This window comes from Ranitomeya imitator, chromosome 8 (assembly GCF_032444005.1).
Source record: "Ranitomeya imitator isolate aRanImi1 chromosome 8, aRanImi1.pri, whole genome shotgun sequence".
NCBI classification, from domain to species: Eukaryota; Metazoa; Chordata; class Amphibia; order Anura; family Dendrobatidae; genus Ranitomeya; species Ranitomeya imitator.
The window spans coordinates 20,342,303-20,365,843 of record NC_091289.1 but is presented as its reverse complement, the minus strand read 5'-3'; the positions used below and the strand labels follow the sequence as shown (position 1 = coordinate 20,365,843).

Below are 23,541 nucleotides of genomic sequence, written 5' to 3'. Positions count from 1 at the left end.
CGGATCCGGCACATGAGCCGTTCTCCTCCTCAGTGGCCATATGTCTGTGGACCATCTGCTTCTTGTCAGGTTTCACCTCCTCTTGTTTCCAGATGTGCTGAGGCCGTTGGTGCTTGGTACCAAACACGAGGAGACATCTGAGGGTTTCTATTGCCTTCAAACATTCCTTCTAGTTTTTATATCTTGGATCTATGGTGTCCTCTTCTTCTCCTGCCCGGCCTGAGCTCTGTCCATGATGATGATGATGGTGTCCACATTCTAGTATGGAACCTGTACAGATCTCCAAATGTTCCGCTGTCCCGTTTTATTCGGACGTATAGATCAGTTCTGGTGACGCTCGTTCATCTTTGTTGACTGATGCCATGCCCGGGTCATATTATTATCTAGTATGTATAGCACAGTCATCTCTCAGTGGAGCTCTTGCCTACAAAGAGGCAGACAATTAATTTGTGCTCTCTTTTTGGTCTCCGTTCCATCTTTTTATCCGGGCGCAAAAGCAAAATCTACCACTCTATTGTGTACTGAGATGAGCTGCAATTCCACAGCCGACCTGAAGACTAGTGTGGTGCTGTTTACAAAGAAAGCATCCATGTGTTGCCGGCCAGTCCGAATGTCCTCAGGTTCAATGTATATGAGGGTTTTAACTTTGCAATAATTTTTACGTCATTGATGATCAAGAGTAGCTGTCACCCGGTCAGAAATGACCAGTGCTTGACCTTAGGTTACTGCCCTTAATATTCTATTTTTTATTTTATTTTTTAAATACGCCACATGGTTCCAAAGATGTGGGACTTTTTATTTAGAGGCTCACAAATACGAAGCGAGCATTGCTGACCGGATCCTCGGGGGTGTGTCTATAGGTGAGCCACGCCCCATACAAATTAGCACTAAATAAAAAAAGCCCATATCTCTGAAACCGTATGGCAAATATTAAAAAAAAATACTTGGCAATATAAATGTATGGTGGAGAAAGGTCCGTCAAATTCAACCTATGTCTTTTTTTTTTTCAACCTATATAAGTATATACTAGGAAATAATAACTTTGGACCATTCGTTTATGTGAAAGCCTCTCTGAGACCTGGCGTACTTGTTCATTACACAGGCAGCCCATTAATTTTGCTGGTAAATATGTAGCACTAGTAGTGCTGTAGGTGAACTGAATTCTAAGGCTGTGTGCACACGTTGCGTTTTTTTTTTTGCGGTTTTTCCCAATAAAAACGCATACAATAAGCATCCCATCATTTAGAATGAATTCCGCATGTTTTGTGCACATGATGCGTTTTTTTCCGTAAAAACCGCAGCATGTTCATTAATTTTGCGTGTTTTTTTTTTCGCGGATTTCCCTCTACCAAATGCATTGGGAAGTATCCGGGGAAAAAACGCGGCAAAAATGCATGCGGTTTTCTTGCGGATTTCTTGCAGAAAATGTCTAGTTTTTCTCAGGAATATTCTGCGAGAAATCCTGAACGTGAATCCTGAGCCACATTCAGGATTTCTCGCAGAAAATTCCTGAGAAAAACTAGACATTTTCTGCAAGAAATCCGCATGCGGTTTTGCCGCAGTTGTGACGCGTTTTTGCTGCGGTTTTGGTGCGTTTTCAACGAGTTTTTTTCCGGACATTTCCCAATGCATTTTGTAGTGGGAAATCCGCAAAAAAAAAACCGCAAAATTAATGAACATGCTGCGTTTATTACCGCGATGCGTTTTTTTAGCGGGAAAAAAAACGCATCATGTGCACAAAACATGCGGAATTCATTCTAAATCATGGGATGCTTGTTGTATGCGGGTTTTTTTGCAGTTTTATAGCGTTTTTATCGGGAAAAACTGAAAAAAATGCAACGTGTGCACACAGCCTTAATGTTTTTTTGTTTTTGTTTTTTGCCTGGTGTAAATGCCGCCCTTTTCCTGAATCCGGCGATGGTTTTCTCTAGTTCCTGCTCTTCTCCGTTCCTGAGATATGGCCTCCTCTTCCCTGTATGTAATTTTAGTCTTTTTTTTTTTTTTTTTTCAGCCAACTGGGTGTGATCCTCAACTTTTTCTTATGGACCGCACCCACTTGTCTAAAAAAGAGTAGCTTTATACCAAAAAAGAGACCATATCTCGGGAACGGAGAGGCGCAGGAACAAACAAAAAAACATCGCCGGATTCAGGAGAACGGCGGCGTTCACACCAAGCAAAAATTACATCTTTGTTGGAAGTTTGAAGGTCTTCCGTAAGATCTTCCCACAGATTAGAACCGGTTAAGACCTGACAACACCTTTTAAAAGTGATTTCTACTGGTAGATTATGTTATGCCTAATCAATAATGTTTAGATAGCTGGAATTCGAGATGACTCCAAGCCCTCGTTCCGTACCAAGTCCTAACCAGCATTCTCGTGGTCAACATCGCTTTCCTTCACATCTCCGAAATCCAGATATTTATGATGCCGCATGCTACAGTATCAGTAGGGGGATCCGGCTTCCAAGTAATTTATTTACAAACAGGAAAAAAAAAGGTAGGGTAATATCAGTGGTAGCTCAGAAGCGCGATCATGGTGCATCCTGCATTCGCAATACATAAATACGTCCCGATGTGCCCGGTCGGAATCTGCGCTTCACAGATGCATTCGCTCTCCATCCGTCCGTCCATCCCGCTCTTTTATTATTCCGTGTTGATCCCATGGAACTCTCAGCTGTCTGCCCATTGTCTTTAGTAGGTCACTATTATTTTCGCGGTCTACATGTAAGAGTCTTCGTTACATTCACGCCCAGCCGTTACTCCAGCTCTTTGGGTAGTGGCACCTTGTAATAAACCAAATACGGTAATTAGTAATCGGCACCAATTTCACTTTTAGGATTTTATAAAAATGGAGTATAAAAATTTGCCCCGCTGCCTACAATCCGCCACTAGAATTTTCCATTCTACGGAGGCAGGTAACAAAAATATATATTAAAAAATGAAATGATACTCGCCTTCTGGAATAGCGTCACTCCATTATTCTGTACACTGCGTCTCCTGCTGGTTCCTTGGCATCATCACGTGAGCACTGCAGCTAATCAGTGGCCACTGATCAACTGCAGCGTTCACATTTCATCTGAGAACCGCAGCCAATGTTTGAACGTTGTAGCCCATCAGTCGCCGATGATTGGCTGCAGCGCTCAGATGATGCCTCTGCCAGTGTAGGAAACTTCATCACCTGTCTGGAAGGCAGGTATCTTTTTTTTTTTTTCACCTACCAGACCCATTAGTAAGGTGTTAACCAGTAATGGACAATCCCTTAAAGTTTCATCATCAAGGTGATGCGTAAGCCTCGTTTAAAGACACAAAAATGTGAAAAACATTTGGGTCGATTTATCAAAAAAGGCAGGCCCGGTATGAAAAATGTAGACTAAAATATTTATCAAAAACATAAACGTCCACCCAAATATCATCTTACCGCTTTCAGATAGGCCACATTACTCTGGCGAATATCTTGAAGAAGCTCATCTCTTGGCGTCAACTTGACAACAGGAGGTGGACGATTCCTTGGCACGGGCTTCAAGGTTTTTATTACGTCTTTAAGATTGGCTTTCTCTGACCGCTCTGAATTTTGAGACGCACTTGACTGGGGTTTTGCCCTCTTGAGGTGTATCATGTCTCGCAAACTAGTCTTATCTACTTCATCTCTTAACTTTTGGGCGGCGGATTTTGTTTGAAATTTTTTAAGCTTCACTTCTTGGAAAGGCGGAGGCTCGGAATTGCACTTATTTTCCAAGTTAAACTCTACCCTGTTCTGTTTACTTTTTCTAAGTGGCGGCACTGGAATTTTTGGTTCCTCTGGAATCGGTGACATTCTTGAGTTGGAAGTTGGGGGTGGCATCCTGGAAGCTGGAGTTGGTGGTGGTTGGTTCAACATCGCCCAAAGTTCTGGAGGAATTCCCATACTTAGACCATTTTCCAATATACTAATGATCTCTTCCTGTTCCTTAACTTGTTGCTGTTGTTCCTCTTTTCTTTTTTGCCTTTGCTTGTCCAGATTTCTACTTAGCAGATTAGTGACCACCATTCTTGGACCCGGCAGCTCGAAATGGTAACCCATTTTCAACAACGTGTTATTGGCCTTCAGAAGTCTTGCAATTTCCATCTCGGCATGGTGACCCAACATATGTCTTTGATTGTGAAACCTCAGCTCGGTCAAGGACTCGTTGAACTGAAGACATCGCACAATGGCCACAATTCCTTTTCCAGTAATAAAATTGGATTCGATGTTTAAGGTGGTAATGCTTCTGTTTTCTCGTAACATATTGGCCAGGGTGAAGGCAGCATTCTCATCGGCTCCTACGTTTGTCATACTGAAAGTCTTTACGTGTTTGTTTTTCTTCAAAGCATTGATGAAGTCCAACAGCATCTCCTTTGGAATCTTCTCGATGTTGTTTAAGTTGACTTCTTTCACATCTGAATTGTTCTCCCGGATGTTCTGCAATGTTCTATCCAAGTTGGTTTGATTTCCAGAAGGCCTCGCGCTCATCTTGATAAAACTGGAGTCCATTGCTAATTTCTTGGGTATATTTAATTTTGAGATCTTCCCCGGGGGTTTATTATCCTCCGCTTTTTCAGCTGGGTCTGGACCTTCATCGGTGGTGAGACTTGTTGTTTTATCACTCTTTTCTTCTTCTGGTTCGGGTTCTGGTTCCTTCTCCACAGCCTCTTCCTTCTGTGGGGATTCCAAACGACTTTCCTCAACTTCTTCACTGCCCGTCTTGTCTTTTTCCAATTCTGTTTCTGTCTCGATGTTTTGATTTGTTTCTGTCTCTTCTTCTACCTCATCAGTTATCTTATTTTCTATGTCACAAACTTCTTCCAAGGTTTCGTTATGACTTTCTTTGTCTGGTTCTTGTGGTCCTACTTCATTTTCTTGGCTGTCTTGGTGATTGGTTGTCTTCTCTTCTTGTTGCGTCTCCTCCTTCTCCTCCACTCTTGAAATTATTCTCTAATATTAAAAACATAATATTTATGATGAATTTTGAAGTGTCACAAATAAAAATAATATTAAAATGAATGCAACGCAAAGGGGGAGAAAGTCAATACTCTGCACTGTATTGACAAACTAGAGACCTCCATAGATGGAGGGTGTACAGTTTGTAAAAAGTTGACGGTTGTCCCATTCAAAGAAGGTCCACCAGATCTCCTGCACCAGTCTTCGTTCAACCTAACAGAGAGAGGAAGGGGCAAACAGAGAACCCCTTTATGAAAACCAGAAGGGCACATAGACTGAATTAACCAGCCAAAACAGCCAACCTAAGGGTCAATGTGCTGAATTTTAGAGTTTGGTACCAAAGCGAATGGGTAATACCGATCTGGTGGGAATCCACTCTACAACAGCTGCGGACACTTGAAAACACACCCGAAGTGATGGCCAAAGGAGGCATTAATGGAGGCTAATAGTGTGGCCATCGGCCAATACAGGTGAGAGTGGTCAATGTATGCAAGTCACCTGATCATATTAAAGCACTTAAAGGGAATGTGTCACCATAAAATGTTCTAGTGTTTTAAATAGGTTTTTATGACAAATCTATATATTTTTTAAGTTTTGTTCTATTTTATTTCTATTTTTCACATCACTATGCAAAAAAAATCCTGCAATTTTCACACTGACCACTTGGCCTAATATTAGACTCCTGCTTCCTGTTCTTCACATTTGCATTGATAGACTGAAACAGACACTATTTACTTATATAGAACCATTGTCTGCTGTAATCTGGGCAAAAGTCATAAGGAAAAGTACAGGAGGAGGAGGTGAGCTGTGACATCGCCTATTGTAAATGGTGGATCCTGTGTTATCTACTGTATATAGAGGTGTTATCAGCAGGGCCGCCATCAGGGCATTACAGCCGTGACTGGCATATGGGGCCTGGTGAGCAGAGGGGGCCCACATCGGGCCCCGTCTTATCTGCTCACCGGGCCCCTACTGGCAGCCGCAGGCTGAACCGGGCCCTTAGCGGCGGCCGGCGCTGCAGCTGTTTAACGCTATTGACGTGCGGGCCCGCACGTCAATAGTTAACAGCCGCCAGCCAATCTGAGGCTGGCAGCTGACGTCAGCCGCAACGTTCAGGTCGCCGGCGTCTGACGCCATTGTCAGTCGCCGGCGAGTGCACGCTGCAGCTGCGTGGAGAGAGCAGGAGCGCGGCAGGTAAGCAGAACTTTTTTTTTTTTTTGACAGCGGCGATCCGGGGGGGCAAACGGGCAGAAAGCTGGGTAGAATGCTGGACACGGGCAGAACGCTGCACAGGGGCAGAAAGCTGGAGACTGGCAGAAAGCTGGACACAGGGGGGGGGCAGAATGCTGGATTCGGGCAGATTGCTGGACACAGGGGCAGATTGGAGACATGGGGCAGGATGACAGACATGGCGGCATGACTGGAGACAGATGGGGCAGAATTGAGACACTGGAGGCAGGATTGGAGACAGATGGGGCAGGATGGAGACAGATGGGGCAGGATGGATACTCATTAGGGCAGGATGGGAGAACATATGGCTGACGCCAGGAATGAGACACACGGGGGCTAGGATGGCGAATATTATTACCATAGGGGCTAATTAAGGGATATTATTACTGTAGTGATGTATTTATTTTATTTTTTGAGTATACTGTTCTAAATGGAGGGGGCGGTCCTATTACTGTGTAGAGTGATACTATGTCGCCTTCTTCATGTGGTGTAATGTAGAAGTTGGGAAAATTAAGTAATGTGTTCTGCAAGTGGAACTCGAGATAATGGTGTTATTTCCTGCAGAGACGAGTCCTGGCTGGATGAAGTGATGGCGGTCTGTGCTGGATGAAAGATGAAGGACTTCACCTAGTAACATCACTGGTGAGTCAGTGTGTTACCTATACACTGTATACTATATACAGAGGTCCTGTGTATAATGTCACCAGTGATCACTGGATTACCTATACACTATATACAGAGCTCCTGTGTATAATGTCACTGGTGATCACTGTATTACCTGTACACAGACACTGCATACGAAGTACAGATCTCCTGTGCATAATGGCACTGATGGTGATAGTATTGTGGGTTTTTTTTTTTATTGATCAATATTGTAGTATTCAGTCACTATGTGATGGTAATATGTGGTCTGGTCATGATGTGGTATTTGTTCCTTGTATTTGATATTATTCGATCACTGTGGTGGTAATGTGTCATCTGGTCATGGTGTGGCGGTATTTGTGCCTTGTAGATAGTATTATAGGTCACTGTGGTGATATGGCGTCTGGTCATGGTGCTGTGGTATCTGTTCCTGGTATGTGGTATTATAGGTCATTTTAAAAATTGAAAAGTAAATATACCTAAATTGTATTGCATATTTCAACAAATATTTAATAGGTTACAGTAGAGTAGGGCCTGGCCAAAAATGTCTACCTTGTCATTTTGGTGGCTTAAAAAAATATTTTGGCCAAAACAAAAGCTACCGGCTATATGTGTGATCTGGTGATGGGAACTGTTAATGTGTGATAGGTGAGAAGTGGAGTTTTTCCAAGAGAGAGCGGTGGGACTGTGGACAGTTTGAGGGGTGGAGGCGGGGCAGGGGTGGAGCCTGGGAGGAGTCTCAAGGGGGGGCCTCGAAAATTTTGCCAGTATAGGGCCCCGAAATTTCTAGTGGCAGCCCTGGTTATCAGTCATTATACAGGAGGAGGAGGTGAGCTGTGACATCACCTATTGTGAATGGTGGATCCTGTGTTATCTACTGTATATAGAGGTGTTATCAGTCATTGTACAGGAGGAGGAGGTGAGCTGTGATATCACCTATTGTGAATGGTGGATCCTGTGTTATCTACTGTATATAGGGGCGTTATCAATCATTGTACAGGAGGAGGAGGTGAGCTGTGATATCACCTATTGTGAATGGTGGATCCTGTGTTATCTACTGTATATAGGGGCGTTATCAATCATTGTACAGGAGGAGGAGGTGAGCTGTGATATCACCTATTGTGAATGGTGGATCCTGTGTTATCTACTGTATATAGGGGCGTTATCAATCATTGTACAGGAGGAGGAGGTGAGCTGTGATATCACCTATTGTGAATGGTGGATCCTGTGTTATCTACTGTATATAGGGGCGTTATCAATCATTGTACAGGAGGAGGAGGTGAGCTGTGATATCACCTATTGTGAATGGTGGATCCTGTGTTATCTACTGTATATAGGGGCGTTATCAATCATTGTACAGGAGGAGGAGGTGAGCTGTGACATCACCTATTGTGAATGGTGGATCCTGTGTTATCTACTGTATATAGAGGTGTTATCAGTCATTGTACAGGAGGAGGAGGAGGTGAGCTGTGACATCGCCTATTGTGAATGATGGATCCTGTGTTATCTACTGTATATAGAGGTGTCATCAGTCATTGTACAGGAGGAGGTGAGCTGTGACATCGCCTATTGTGAATGGTGGATCCTGTGTTATCTACTGTATATAGAGGTGTCATCAGTCATTGTACAGGAGGAGGTGAGCTGTGACATCGCCTATTGTGAATGGTGGATCCTGTGTTATCTACTGTATATAGAGGTGTCATCAGTCATTGTACAGGAGGAGGTGAGCTGTGACATCGCCTATTGTGAATGGTGGATCATCTGTTATCTACTGTATGTAGAGGTGTTATCAGTCATTGTACAGGAGGAGGAGGAGGTGAGCTGTGACATCGCCTATTGTGAATGGTGGATCCTGTGTTATCTACTGTATATAGAGGTGTTATAATGAGCTAGAAATGAAGAGAAAGTAAATATAATAAGACAAATTACCGTCCTCAGTTATTCCATTTTGTGAACTGCAGTAATGTGAATGTGGACAGCTGGACAGGTCATGTGAGCAGCTGTTATTCTGACAGCTCTGACTATACTCTCTCTACACGTGCCATATAACACGTCATGTATTCTTATAACAGACTCATCATATGACACGATGACCACAAGTCTCAACATAAAACATTCAGTAGTGAGGGCATTAAATAAAATATGCCGTATCGGTTGCTGCACAGTAACTACATCCATCACTAAGAAGTTGTGACCTATTAGCCTTGTCTGTAAGGCTGTGTTCCCACGATGAGGTTTGGGTGAGTTTTTGATGTTGCAGACTTTCTGGACCATTTCTGCACCTACCAAGTAAAATAAGTTACTTCCTTTTTTTTAAAAAATTATGCAGCGTAAAAATAAAAACATTTACATTAGCTGCAGAAAATCCGCAGTGAAAAAAACCACGTGTGAATTTTTAGTGCTTTTCTGCAGCGGAAACAGATAAAAATGCGTGTAATCTGCTCCTAAGTATAGCAATAAAGTTTTGTCAAAGCAAAAAAACAAGAAGCATAAAAAATAAAGCAGCTTTATTTAAAGCATGACACCAAGTAGATCCTTAAGGATCAGAATCTGAATTTCCAAAGAGGAAAATTAAAATTGCAATTTTTGCTTAACAATAAATGATATTACACTAGGGGGCGCCATGCTGTGGTGCAAAGTGATAATTCTCCTTTAGGCTATGTTCCCACAATGAGCTTTTGGTCCGTTTTTGATGCTGCAGAATTTCTGCACCTATTCTTTAAATTAGGCTATTTGCGTTTTTTTAACGTGTTTTTATCGCATTTTTAAAGCTGCGATTATCGTCTCTATTTGGCGTCATGCTTTAAATAAAGCTGCTTTGGTTTTTTATGCTTCTTGGTTTTTTGCTTTGACAAAACTTCAATCACTGTGGTAAGAAAATGCAAAGTAAAATAAAATAAAAATATTTTTTTATTTTTTTTCTGTTTTTTTTTTTTCATTTTTCTGTGCAAAATGTCTTTTTATCGATCATAGTAAAACTGGCTGATGATTAGAACTTATCTTTTTGGTGCCTAGAATACTAATCAGTGTCCGTCTGATGGAATATAAAATACCCAGACATAAACTCTGACACTTTTATTAAAACTTGGGAATTAGGAAATAGAAATAAAGGGAAAACACTATAGACTCATGGTGATCTTATCCCGGCCAAAGGAAAATATGGAATTCAAACCCAACCAAAAGTCACCGTGGATTTCTCACCTTCGCTATGACCCAGCTGCCCCAGATTCCCAAACTGCAGATCGGCGGTGATTCCAGCAATGGAAAGATGGAAATTGACCTGACATGGCTTCCATAAAAGTGACAGAGAGGGGATGGAAGGATTATTATTTAAGGATAATTTTTGGACTTTGAAGGCACATAGGAAAAACAATCTGCAAACTTCCAGTCTTTCGATTTCCCCCATATACATCACAGAAAGTTTTTTCATCGGGACAAATGCAACTTGTAAAAAGTTTGATACGATAGATTTACTGTGATTTTATTATTTTTTGCACTATGGTGATTTTTTTGGGGGGTCTTATAGTATAATTTGTCTGTTGTGTGTTTTTTTTCTTCGAGTGGATTGAAGGATTATTAAGGATAATTTTTGGACTTTGAAGGAACATAGGAAAAATAATCTGCAAACTTCCAGTCTTTCGATTTCCCCCATATACATCACAGAAACTTTTTTCATCGGGACAAATGCAACTTGTAAAAAGTTTAATACGTTAGATTTACTGTGATTTTTTTATTTTTTGCACTATGGTGATTTTTTTTTGTCTTATAGTATAATTTGTCTTTTGTGTTTTGTTTTGTTTTTTCTTAGCCCTTTAGTGACTTTTTTCTCACCCTATGCTACTTTATTTTTCTTTTACCTATATTTTTTTCTTTTACCCTGTTCTATTTCCTTTTTTTTTACCCTATAGTGATTTTTTTCAAGTCCTATAGTGGCATTTTTTTATTTTTCCAGTCCCTACCACTTTACCTCAGATGGCAGAAGCGTAACGGGAACTCTTTCCTCCTCCAACATTCGTTTAGATTCCTTCTCCCAGTGTAAATAATCGATGAGCGATCTGTGGTCAAATTGCCCGGTTGGTGCTTTCTCCGTCTGGTCCCTTTGTATCATGCCCACTGGGACTTTCGGATCTGGCGCCAGGACCTCCATTTCGCTCTGGAGCTCCTTTAGCTCTTCTGGAGACAAATTGGCCAAAATCTCATCTTCATCAATGTCTGCAAACAGTTCATCCAACTCGGAGTCTTGGCTGTGCTGAGACATGGTTAATTTTTTACGGTCCTCACGGCGAGGGATACAGGCGGTTATGGTGCAGCGTGTTGCGTTCTCCGAGAGGAAGCCACCATGAGTGACTGAAGCGACGGTCACTTCGGCTGATGCCAGTGCTATATTAAGCCCTGGAGGACCTCCTAGAGAATTTATGTCACTGCTGCCATGTTCTGTTTTCAGCAACTGGTGTCAGCTGTGCAAACGCTTTGACATTTGAGTACAGCTGGTTCTCCCCCTCGTCATTGTGTAATGTGTAGTGGTCGTTTTCTAGAGCGTTCCCGGGATAGACCGGTTCATGGAGCTTTCTGCGCGGTCACCGGAGCGTCACTACAAGTGAAGGGGCTTATGTAGGAGATGTATTATTGCTATGGACATAGACACAAGCAAAAACACACGGATGCACGCGCCCACTTTCCCTTACCATCGCCAATCATTGGATTACCGGTCAAACTCGTCCAACGGGTCTGTGAAAATAACACTCGATGTGTCATCCGAGAACCGTCCACTTTTTGCTGTATAATGGGTAGGAAAAGTTTGGATCTTTTTTAAAAATTTTTGCATAAAAGAAAACAAACAAACACTTGGCCAAACAATGGAAGAAAATCAGATCCATTAGAAAAGCGGAGAAAGAAAAAAAACTTTGGACTTCTGAATAAGACCATGGGCAGTCCAAAGCTAGACTTGACTAAAAGCGCCTCACAATAAATTTCTGCATGTTTAGACACATTTATTTATTTTTTGCAAAACAACTGAGTTGGCTTTATTTGCTCCTCCATTTTGAAACATGTTTTAGGCTCCTCTAATTCCAGCAAAGTTCTTCTGTAAACAAGAAGTTACGCACACTTTCTGGGTGATTAAAAATGATCTGTCATCGGGTCAAAAGTCACCAGTTTTTGCTCTTATTTGGGTCCCGATGCTCTCCCGAGTAATCTTTTTTTTTTTATTATTATTTAAATCCACTATACGGATCCAGAGATATGGAGCTTTATATGTAGTGATAACTTATATGGACGTTACAAGGGGGCGGTGCTCACAGGATCCTCTGGGGCGCATCTTTAGGATACTGTACACCCTATGAGCTCTGTCCTTCTGGTAAAGACCATAACAATTAGCAATAAATAAAAAGGCCCATGTCTCGGGAATTATATGGCGGATTAAAAAAAGGAAAACTTAGGAGACCAGAAAGAGTAAAGTAAAAAGCCAAAATTGGCCACTTTTGACCTTGTGACAGGTCCACCTCAAACACTATAGTAAATTTTCCCTCTCTAAAACTGTAGTTGTCGGAGGGACTGCTCGGCTGTTTGGGTGAGACTGCTTTACCATTTGTTTGTTCTTGTCTGGAATCTGCTATGTAAATGTAATATACACAGTATGCTACTGCTTATATATGGTACTGTTCTGTGGTTTTTCTTGGAAATGGTGGATAGTGGTTTGCTAGAACTCGGCAGCACCAGAATGTCCTGTCACCATAACTGATTAGTTTCTTAATAGGCAACTAAGAGGAGGAGGTGCCACCATGAGTTCAGCCCATGAAGAGCCGCACTCTGACATTGAAGTGTGCATTGTGACCCATAAATGCTTCATCACGATGGGTGGGGGTAGAGAGAAGATGAAATAAGGGACTGGTTTATCACCAAGGTGTCAGAGTGTCTGTGCGTGGCATAAAAGAATCATGTGGTTGGCGTTGGCCTATTTGAAGAGTAGGGACCAGGGACTGTTCATCGAAGCAGTGTTGATGATCTTGGAGCCAGTGTGGACTTGTTAGTCAGAGAATATTAATGGCTGAAGCGGATTGTTCTTTGTAGGAGAGGGGACGGTGGCGTGGGGCCTGTGTAGACTCTGTTCGGTGTATCACATGGCACTTTTTAGGACAACCTAAGAGTTATCACCATGATATGCAAGACCTAGAGATTGAAGTGAAGATCTGACCTATAAATTCATTACCAATTGGGGTATTGGTTAGTCTAGCTGTGGAAGGAACATTTTCTGGAGAAAGTGCGGGCAAAGAGAGTTGTCAACCTGGAAGGAGTCAGCTACGTACAACCGGGAGAGCGGCAGGGCGGGTTAGCTGAGGATGGACTTCAGTGAGGCTGTAAAGGACATCAGAGGACTTTGTGAACATTGCGCAGCTGAAGATGTTATGCCCTGAGACCTATATTTTTGCCTAACTGGTTCAGGCTTGTTGAGTGGTGGAAAGGTGTAGAAAAGGAGACATTATTTAAGGTCTTCTCGAAATAGAGACTTGAATAGCAGGGACCTTCCCTTTGGTCGCATGTTGATAGCGTGCTTCAAAGTTTACTGTGTGAGGGACCATAAGCCTAAGGTCCATGTGAAGCTCACAGAGGCTTGGGAACGTCATACGTATTTTAAACTGAGGATTGTCCGGGTTGTGTTCAAGTCACATCGTCACATGGAGAGAACTGCAACCACCAAGCTCTTGTGCCTAATGTGAGATGAGTAAACGTCAAGCTTGTTGTGTCTCTTTGAAAAGTGTAGTTCTTCTGTTTTTATCTACTTTGGCCTGCTATTTCTTTAAGGCGGGGCAATCAACGTCCATCTTAATCCATCTAAATTACAGTACATGAACCTTGATATTGTCTGATAGCCACATCCATGCCCACCATAAAACACTAAATAGCCACTATTTACCCACTGTGGCACCTTACCCCCTGGATACTAATGTAGACACAACGTCATAGGGTCAGTGGCCCGAGACTGACAGTCATTCCCTCGCAGCTGTCATCATTTGGATCAGAAAGCCTGGGAACCAGAGAACCTCAAACATCTACTGCATTGTGTCTGGGAATCAGTGGGGTCCTTGGATTATGCCCCCCAAAAGATGATGCTTTCCCAGTAAAGCATCATTGCATTTTCCCTATTATTAGTTACTATATTAGAGGGTTGAATATTGTCCGATAGTACTTGTAAAAAGAGGCACTTTTGCAATTTACTGTTTATTAAATATTGCATCCGTTCATTTTTCTTTTGCCTAGGAGACCGACCACCACTGTTGCTTGGATACAAGCTTTTGAATCTGGCAAGAATTAGGAGGCGACAGCGCGCTCCATCGATCCCGGCCTGCTTCAGAACAGTGCAGACAAGCTGAATAGAAGAAAAAGCTTGTAATCACATGTTTTGCTCTCTTAACAGCGGTGGTCGGTCTCCAAGGTAACGAGGTGTAAGCAAAAGAAAAAAGTGTTAATATCTCAAGAATGGCTGAAAATGTTAACAAGCAGTGAATGGTAAAATTGCTTGTATTTACAAGCTCTATCCAACCGTTCCCAAAATGTATTAGGTGAGAATAACCCTTTAATAAATGACACTTCCCGATGTGCCGGGGGCTGGAGATGTTACTAGAGGACACAACACTGGATTAGTAGAGGACAGCTGAGCGAGGGATAATGATGCAGATCACAAATATAGTCCCGGGACAGCGCTGAAGTGTTAAGTCCTCCTGGAATTGCCAAAAGCAGCACAAAGACCAGGGGCCAGGTCACACCCGTGGGTCAGTGTGGCCTATCTAACGCCGTGAGGCTCAATTATTCACTACCAGTTCCATTGCTGATATAGTGCTCGTTTATGCTGCTATATCTGCGGCCCACGCGCTCTGACAATATAATCTTTATATACTTTTAACTAGATATATAAACAATATTAGGCCTCATTGATCAAAACAGCCAATCAGAGCTCAGCTTTCATTTTTAAAACAGTTCTGGTAAAATGAAAACTGAGCTGTGATTGGTTGCTAGGGAAAACAAAGACAGGTTTCCAGCCAGTTTTGATGAATCGTCCTCCATTTGTTGTTATTGTTATGTAAAGCAACCAATCGCTGCACATCTTTCAGTTCTAAAGCTGCATTGGCAAAATAAAAGCTTTGCTGTGATTGGTTGCTACAGGCAACGAACACAATTTTAACCGTCTAGATAAATCTGCCCTCAAATCTGTAGTGGGCTGTGAATAGTGCGCGGCGGATGGCAATTCAGTGTTGTGTGGGGTCTTTTTCTTAGCTTTATTTTCCTGGGACCCTCACAGCAGAATAGTGAGTGCAGCTCTGGAGTATAATACAGGATGTAACTCAGGATCAGTAATGTATGTACACAGTGACTGCACCAGCAGAATAGTGAGTGCAGCTCTGGGGTATAATACAGGAGGTAACTCAGGATCAGTAATGTAATGTATGTACACAGTGACTGCACCAGCAGAATAGTGAGTGCAGCTCTGGGGTATAATACAGGATGTAACTCGGGATCAGTAATGTAATGTATGTACACAGTGACTGCACCAGCAGAATAGTGAGTGCAGCTCTGGGGTATAATACAGGATGTAACTCAGGATCAGTAATGTAATGTATGTACACAGTGACTGCACCAGCAGAATAGTGAGTGCAGCTCTGGGGTATAATACAGGAGGTAACTCAGGATCAGTAATGTAATGTATGTACACAGTGACTGCACCAGCAGAATAGTGAGTGCAGCTCTGGGGTATAATACAGGATGTAACTCAGGATCAGTAATGTAATGTATGTACACAGTGACTGCACCAGCAGAATAGTGAGTGCAGCTCTGGGGTATAATACAGGATGTAACTCAGGATCAGTAATATAATGTATGTACACAGTGACGGCACCAGCAGAATAGTGAGTGCAGCTCTGGGGTATAATACAGGAGGTAACTCAGGATCAGTAATGTAATGTATGTACACAGTGACTGCACCAGCAGAATAGTGAGTGCAGCTCTGGGGTATAATACAGGAGGTAACTCAGGATCAGTAATGTAATGTATGTACACAGTGACTGCACCAGCAGAATAGTGAGTGCAGCTCTGGGGTATAATACAGGATGTAACTCAGGATCAGTAATGTAATGTATGTACACAGTGACTGCACCAGCAGAATAGTGAGTGCAGCTCTGGGGTATAATACAGGATGTAACTCAGGATCAGTAATATAATGTATGTACACAGTGACGGCACCAGCAGAATAGTGAGTGCAGCTCTGGGGTATAATACAGGATGTAACTCAGGATCAGTAATGTAATGTATGTACACAGTGACTGCACCAGCAGAATAGTGAGTGCAGCTCTGGGGTATAATACAGGAGGTAACTCAGGATCAGTAATGTAATGTATGTACACAGTGACTGCACCAGCAGAATAGTGAGTGCAGCTCTGGGGTATAATACAGGATGTAACTCAGGATCAGTAATGTAATGTATGTACACAGTGACTGCACCAGCAGAATAGTGAGTGCAGCTCTGGGGTATAATACAGGATGTAACTCAGGATCAGTAATATAATGTATGTACACAGTGACGGCACCAGCAGAATAGTGAGTGCAGCTCTGGGGTATAATACAGGATGTAACTCAGGATCAGTAATGTAATGTATGTACACAGTGACTGCACCAGCAGAATAGTGAGTGCAGCTCTGGGGTATAATACAGGATGTAACTCAGGATCAGTAATATAATGTATGTACACAGTGACGGCACCAGCAGAATAGTGAGTGCAGCTCTGGGGTATAATACAGGATGTAGCTCAGTATCAGTAATGTAATGTATGTACACAGTGACTGCACCAGCAGAATAGTGAGTGCAGCTCTGGGGTATAATACAGGATGTAACTCAGGATCAGTAATATAATGTATGTACACAGTGACGGCACCAGCAGAATAGTGAGTGCAGCTCTGGGGTATAATACAGGAGGTAACTCAGTATCAGTAATGTAATGTATGTACACAGTGACTGCACCAGCAGAATAGTGAGTGCAGCTCTGGGGTATAATACAGGATGTAACTCAGGATCAGCAATGTAATGTATGTACACAGTGACTGCACCAGCAGAATAGTGAGTGCAGCTCTGGAGTATAATACAGGATGTAACTCAGGATCAGTAATGTAATGTATGTACACAGTGACTGCACCAGCAGAATAGTGAGTGCAGCTCTGGAGTATAATACAGGATGTAACTCAGGATCCGTAATGTAATGTATGTACACAGTGACTGCACCAGCAGAATAGTGAGTGCAGCTCTGGAGTATAATACAGGATGTAACTCAGGATCAGTAATGTAATGTATGTACACAGTGACTGCACCAGCAGAATAGTGAGTGCAGCTCTGGAGTATAATACAGGATGTAACTCAGGATCAGTAATGTAATGTATGTACACAGTGACTGCACCAGCAGAATAGTGAGCGCAGCTCTGGGGTATAATGCAGGATGTAACTCAGGATCAGTAATGTAATGTATGTACACAGTGACTGCACCAGCAGAATAGTGAGTGCAGCTCTGGGGTATTATACAGGATGTAACTCAGGATCAGTAATGTAATGTATGTACACAGTGACTGCACCAGCAGAATAGTGAGTGCAGCTCTGGGGTATAATACAGGATGTAACTCAGGATCAGTAATGTATGTACACAGTGACTGCACCAGCAGAATAGTGAGTGCAGCTCTGTAGCATAATACAGGATGTAACTCAGGATCAGTAATGTAATGTATGTACACAGTGACTGCACCAACAGAATAGTGAGTGCAGCTCTGGAGTATAATACAAGAGGTAACTCAGGATCAGTAATGTAATGTATGTACACAGTGACTGCACCAACAGAATAGTGAGTGCAGCTCTGGAGCATAATACAGGATGCAACTCAGGATCAGTAATGTAATGTATGTACACAGTGACTGCACCAGCAGAATAGTGAGTGCAGCTCTGGGGTATAATACAGGATGTAACTCAGGATCAGTAATGTAATGTATGTACACAGTGACTGCACCAGCAGAATAGTGAGTGCAGCTCTGGGGTATAATACAGGATGTAACTCAGGATCAGTAATGTAATGTATGTACACAGTGACTGCACCAGCAGAATAGTGAGTGCAGCTCTGGAGCATAATACAGGATGTAACTCAGGATCAGTAATGTATGTACACAGTGACTGCACCAGCAGAATAGTGAGTGCAGCTCTGGAGCATAATACAGGATGTAACTCAGGATCAGTAATGTAATGTATGTACACAGTGACTGCACCAGCAGAATAGTGAGTGCAGCTCTGGGGTATAATACAGGATGTAACTCAGGATCAGTAATGTAATGTATGTACACAGTGACTGCACCAGCAGAATAGTGAGTGCAGCTCTGGAGTTTAATACAGGATGTAACTTAGGATCAGTAATGAAATGTATGTACACAGTGACTGCATCGGCGGAATAGTGAGTGCAGCTCTGGAGTATAATACAGGCTGTAACCCAGGATCAGTAATGTAATGTATGTACACAGTGACTGCACCAGCAGAATAGTGAGTGCAGCTCTGGAGTTTAATACAGGATGTAACTCAGGATCAGTAATGTAATGTATGTACACAGTGACTGCACCAGCAGAATAGTGAGTGCAGCTCTGGGGTATAAGACAGGATGTAACTCAGGATCAGTAATGTAATGTATGTACACAGTGACTGCACCGGCGGAATAGTGAGTGCAGCTCTGGAGTATAATACAGGATGTAACTCAGGATCAGTAATGTAATGTATGTACACAGTGACTGCACCAGCAGAATAGTGAGTGCAGCTCTGGGGTATAATACAGGATGTAACTCAGGATCAGTAATGTAATGTATGTACACAGTGACTGCACCGGCGGAATAGTGAGTGCAGCTCTGGAGTATAATACAGGCTGTAACTCAGGATCAGTAATGTAATGTATGTACACAGTGACTGCACCAGCAGAATAGTGAGTGCAGCTCTGGAGTATAATACAGGCTGTAACCCAGGATCAGTAATGTAATGTATGTACACAGTGACTGCACCAGCAGAATAGTGAGTGCAGCTCTGGAGTATAATACAGGCTGTAACCCAGGATCAGTAATGTAATGTATGTACACAGTGACTGCACCAGCAGAATAGTGAGTGCAGCTCTGGAGTATAATACAGGATGTAACTCAGGATCAGTAATGTAATGTATGTACACAGTGACTGCACCAGCAGAATAGTGAGTGCAGCTCTGGAGTATAATACAGGATGTAACTCAGGACCAGTAATGTAATGTATGTACACAGTGACTGCACTGGCGGAATAGTGAGTGCAGCTCTGGAGTATAATACAGGATGTAACTCAGGATCAGTAATGTAATGTATGCACACAGTGACTGCACCAGCAGAATAGTGAGTGCAGCTCTGGAGAATAATACAGGATGTATCTCGATCCTGAGTTGAACATTCAGACTCAAAGGTAATAAAAATAAGTGTGGCTGCTTTTTTTCCCCCAGAAACAACGTCACTATTGTCCGTGGTTCATGTCTGGTTTGTCATTTCAGCTCTATTAATATAAATGTGGCAGAGCTGTAATTTCAGATACAACCTGTGCAGAAAAGTGGCGCTGTTTATGAGTGAAAAAGCAGCAACAGATATGTGTTGTCTCATGCTGGGTAACCCTAATAAATATTCCAGTCTGATATTGATCCTCTGTCAAATAGTAAATTATTATCACTGAGTCTACGCGTCACTTCTGACCGAGACATAGGATCTGGCGCCTGTTATGAAATCACATGGTGCCCTCTCCTGTGGGATTTACCCTGATTATTATTATTATGCTTCGCAGGATAAGATAGAAGATAGAGCCATGAACTGTCAGATTTTGGCCGGCATAAGCGATCGCAGGTTGTCTGCAATTCTGGGAACTAAATTCAGCTCATAAAATACCTGGGATAATGTGGCCGTGGATCATTTTTTGTTAATATTCACATAAAAAATATGGATCATATTTAGACAGAAAGGACAGGGGTTAAAATAATAGAATCACAATATATATATATATATATATATATATATATATATATATACAGTATATATTTTTTATTTAAAAAAAAAACATTTAAAATAAAAATTAAAATTTACACTCAGTAGCCTATCAGGTTTCAGTTTGCAATGTCCATCCTCCTTTAAAGCAGGTTTCCATTTTAGTGCTAAATTATTATATAGTGAAGGAATCTGCAACTTTTAATATTATATGGAGCTTGCTCATTATCTCTTATGCCTTGCATAGTGAAAGAATCCTCAACTTTTAATATAATCTGGCGCTTGCTCATTATCAATTTTATGACTTATATTATATAGTGAAGGAATCTGCAACTTTTAATATAATCTGGCGCTGGCTCGTTATCTCTTTCATGTCTTTTTTTCTAGAGTAAAAATGGCTGTATCCCCGACTTTTTATTTGTGCCCTTCTCATTATTTCATTTGCTCTTTTTTAAGTTTACTTGGTTTTGTCTTTTGTTTTCTTTGCCATTATGGGCGCAGTTTGCTCATTCATCACTTGTGACTTTTTTAAATGTCCCAAAATGTTTGCGCAATTCTCCTTAAGTTCCCCAGTAAAGTACAAAATCTGTCAAATTTTTCTGAAAAATACGGACGTCTGAATGAGCCGGAACGTGCGACATTGGAAAAAGGCACAAAAAGCTCTAAAAAGGCACAAAAAAAGGCATTTTTGAAATGTGATGAATTTGGGGGAAAATCTGCCAAATACGAGTGAATTTTCTGTAGACACAAACACTATGGGGAAATTTAAATATATTTCTCCTCTTGCTGCTTCCAAAAGAAATATCAACAGTCCGTCCATGTACCGCAGATTTTTTTTCTATTGCTGATTTGCAGTGAAAAATTGTTATGCACAAATGGAGATTTTTTGAGGATTATTTTTAATAAATCTGCTCCAAAATCCTCTTCCAAACTGCTTTTATAAAACACTTGTAAAACTTACCATTCATTTCCACTTTGCTGCACTTTTTTTTTTTTCATTATTTATTTCCTGAAGAGGTTTTTAAAAATGCCCGATGAACAAAAAAAGTCACTTTTTTAAGCGGATCCTGCTCCAAACTGGGCTGAATTAAAAAACCTGCAAAAAATACATAAGGAAAAAAATAACTCTTCCAAAACCGACAGAAAATTTCTCCTAAAAAAGGAGCGTATTTTGGAACCGTTTTCTCTGGGAAAACTTATCGTTTTTCATGAAACATCATGTGAACATGGCTTAACACGTTAATAATTAATGAATCAGATTCCGCATGGATTGGGACTCGGGATCGACATCGTACAGGAAACTGGAAATGGAAAAGTCTTTTATTATTCACAGTGAAATATAGGGTCACATTAGAAAAAAAAAGTCCCCAAAAATCTATGGAATATTTGTTGCAGAAATATCTTATTTTTCTCCTATGTATGTGAATACAGAAATCCCTGCATCTGCTGCAGAAGTGACCCCACTGAAATGTATGCGATGAAGAAGTCACGAAAACTTGTCACCCTTACAAAATCATAAATGTGAGGTCTTATTACATAATATATAGCGATGACCCCTGTGTGAGCGCTATTATCCACTAGATATGGAATCTGGGACGTGTGAACATGGCCTATCCTCAGGATGCGTAGATGTAATAGTCTGACACTAGGTGGCAGTATTTCTTCACCCATACAGTAGCAGGTGTTACCATAGGCTGCTGGCAGAGGCCTCGGCTGGTTGGGTGACTCCGGGTCACAGTCGGGGCTTCGCCACACTTTTGCATGAAAATAAAAATTAAATATTAATCCCCAATTTATTTTTTATTTTTTATTTTTTTTTTGCAATATCACTCATTTTTTGTGTTTCGGCGTTGTATCCCTTTTAATTCTGCATTGTAATCTGAGTTTTTTGCTGCAACTCTGCTTAAATGAGAAAAAATAAAATCTATAATAATAATAATATTTTTTATTTATGTAGCGCCAACATATTCCGCAGCACTTTACAATAAGCGGGGACATGTACAGACAATAAATTCAATACAAGGGGTGAGGTCCCTGCTCGCAAGCTTACAATCTACAAGGAAATGGGGGGACACAATAGGTGAAAAGTGCTTGTTATTTCAGGTCTGGCAATTATAATAAATGGGGATTTTCATATAAAGCTGCATGATCCGGTCATCAGCCAATGTGTTTAAGTGCAATAGTCAAGTATGAAGTGCAGTTATCGTGTGCATGAAGGGTGTGGAGACAGATGAATAGTAGGTTGCAGATTCAGAATAATATTTGGAAGGAGGGAACAGGACAAAGTTAGTTTACTGAGTAGTTGATGTGGTAGGCTTGTTTGAAGAGATGGGTTTTTAAAGCGCGCTTGAATAGGTCGGGGCTAGGTATCAGTCTGATCGTCTGGGGAAGTGCATTCCAGAGAGCTGGCGCAGCACGAGAGAAGTCTTGGAGACGGAGGTGCGAGGTTCGGATTACGGGGGATGTTAGCCTTAGGTCATTTGTAGAACGGAGGGCACGTGTAGGGCGATAGACGGAGATGAGAGAGGAGATATAAGGCGGTGCAGAACTGTGGAGAGCTTTGTGGGTGAGAGAGGTGAGTTTATACTGGACCCTGTAGCGAATGGGTAGCCAGTGTAATGACTGGCACAAGATGGAGGCATCGGTGAAGCGGCTGGACAGAAATATGACCCTGGCTGCCACATTCAAGATGGATTGGAGAGGAGAAAGTTTGGTAAGAGGGAGACCGATCAGAAGAGAGTTGCAGTAGTCCAGACGGGAATGAATAAGAGCGACAGTAAAGGCCCCTTCACATTAAGCGACGCTGCAGCGATACCGACAACGATCCGGATCGCTGCAGCGTCGCTGTTTGGTCGCTGGAACGCTGTCACACAGACAGCTCTCCAGCGACCAACGATGCCGGTAACCAGGGTAAACATCGGGTAACTAAGCGCAGGGCCGCGCTTAGTAACCCGATGTTTACCCTGGTTACCATGCTAAAAGTAAAAAAAAAAAACCACTACATACTTACCTACAGCCGTCTGTCCTCCAGCGCTGCGCTCTGCTTCTCTGCTCTCCTCCTGTACTGTCTGGGAGCCGGAAAGCAGAGCGGTGACGTCACCGCTCTGCTTTCCGGCTCACAGCCAGTACAGGAGGAGTGCAGAGCACAGCGCTGGAGGACAGACGGCTGTAGGTAAGTATCTAGTGTTTGTTTTTTTTTACTTTTAGCATGGTAACCAGGGTAAACATCGGGTTACTAAGCGCGGCCCTGCGCTTAGTTACCCGATGTTTACCCTGGTTACCAGTGAAGACATCGCTGGATCGGTGTCACACACGCCGATCCAGCGATGTCTCCAGGGAGTCCAGCGACGAAATAAAGTTCTGGACTTTATTCAGCGACCAACGATCTCCCAGCAGGGGCCTGATCGTTGGTCGCTGTCACACATAACGATTTCATTAACGATATCGTTGCTACGTCACAAATAGCAACGATATCGTTAACAATATCGTTATGTGTGAAGGTACCTTAAGAGTCTTAGCAGTTTTAAAGGTGAGAAAAGGTCGGATTCTGGAGATGTTTTTAAGATGCAGGTGACAGGAGCGAGTGAGTGATCGGATATACGGAGTAAAGGAAAGATCGGTGTCGAATATGACCCCAAGACAGCGGGCATGCTGCTTGGGAGTTA

At 42.1% G+C, this 23,541-nt stretch overlaps 1 protein-coding gene across 1 annotated transcript; it reads right to left on the bottom strand.

Annotated features, from left to right (window-relative positions):
- Positions 1-2,453: 2,453 nt before the first annotated feature.
- Positions 2,454-11,276, bottom strand: LMOD3 (leiomodin 3). Its single transcript, XM_069736521.1, has 3 exons — positions 10,795-11,276; positions 3,417-4,949; positions 2,454-2,781 (listed from the first exon to the last, which is right to left on the bottom strand). The coding sequence occupies exons 1-3, from the start codon at positions 11,083-11,085 to the stop codon at positions 2,755-2,757; spliced, it is 1,851 nt and encodes a 616-aa protein (XP_069592622.1). The 5' UTR covers positions 11,086-11,276; the 3' UTR covers positions 2,454-2,754.
- Positions 11,277-23,541: the final 12,265 nt, after the last annotated feature.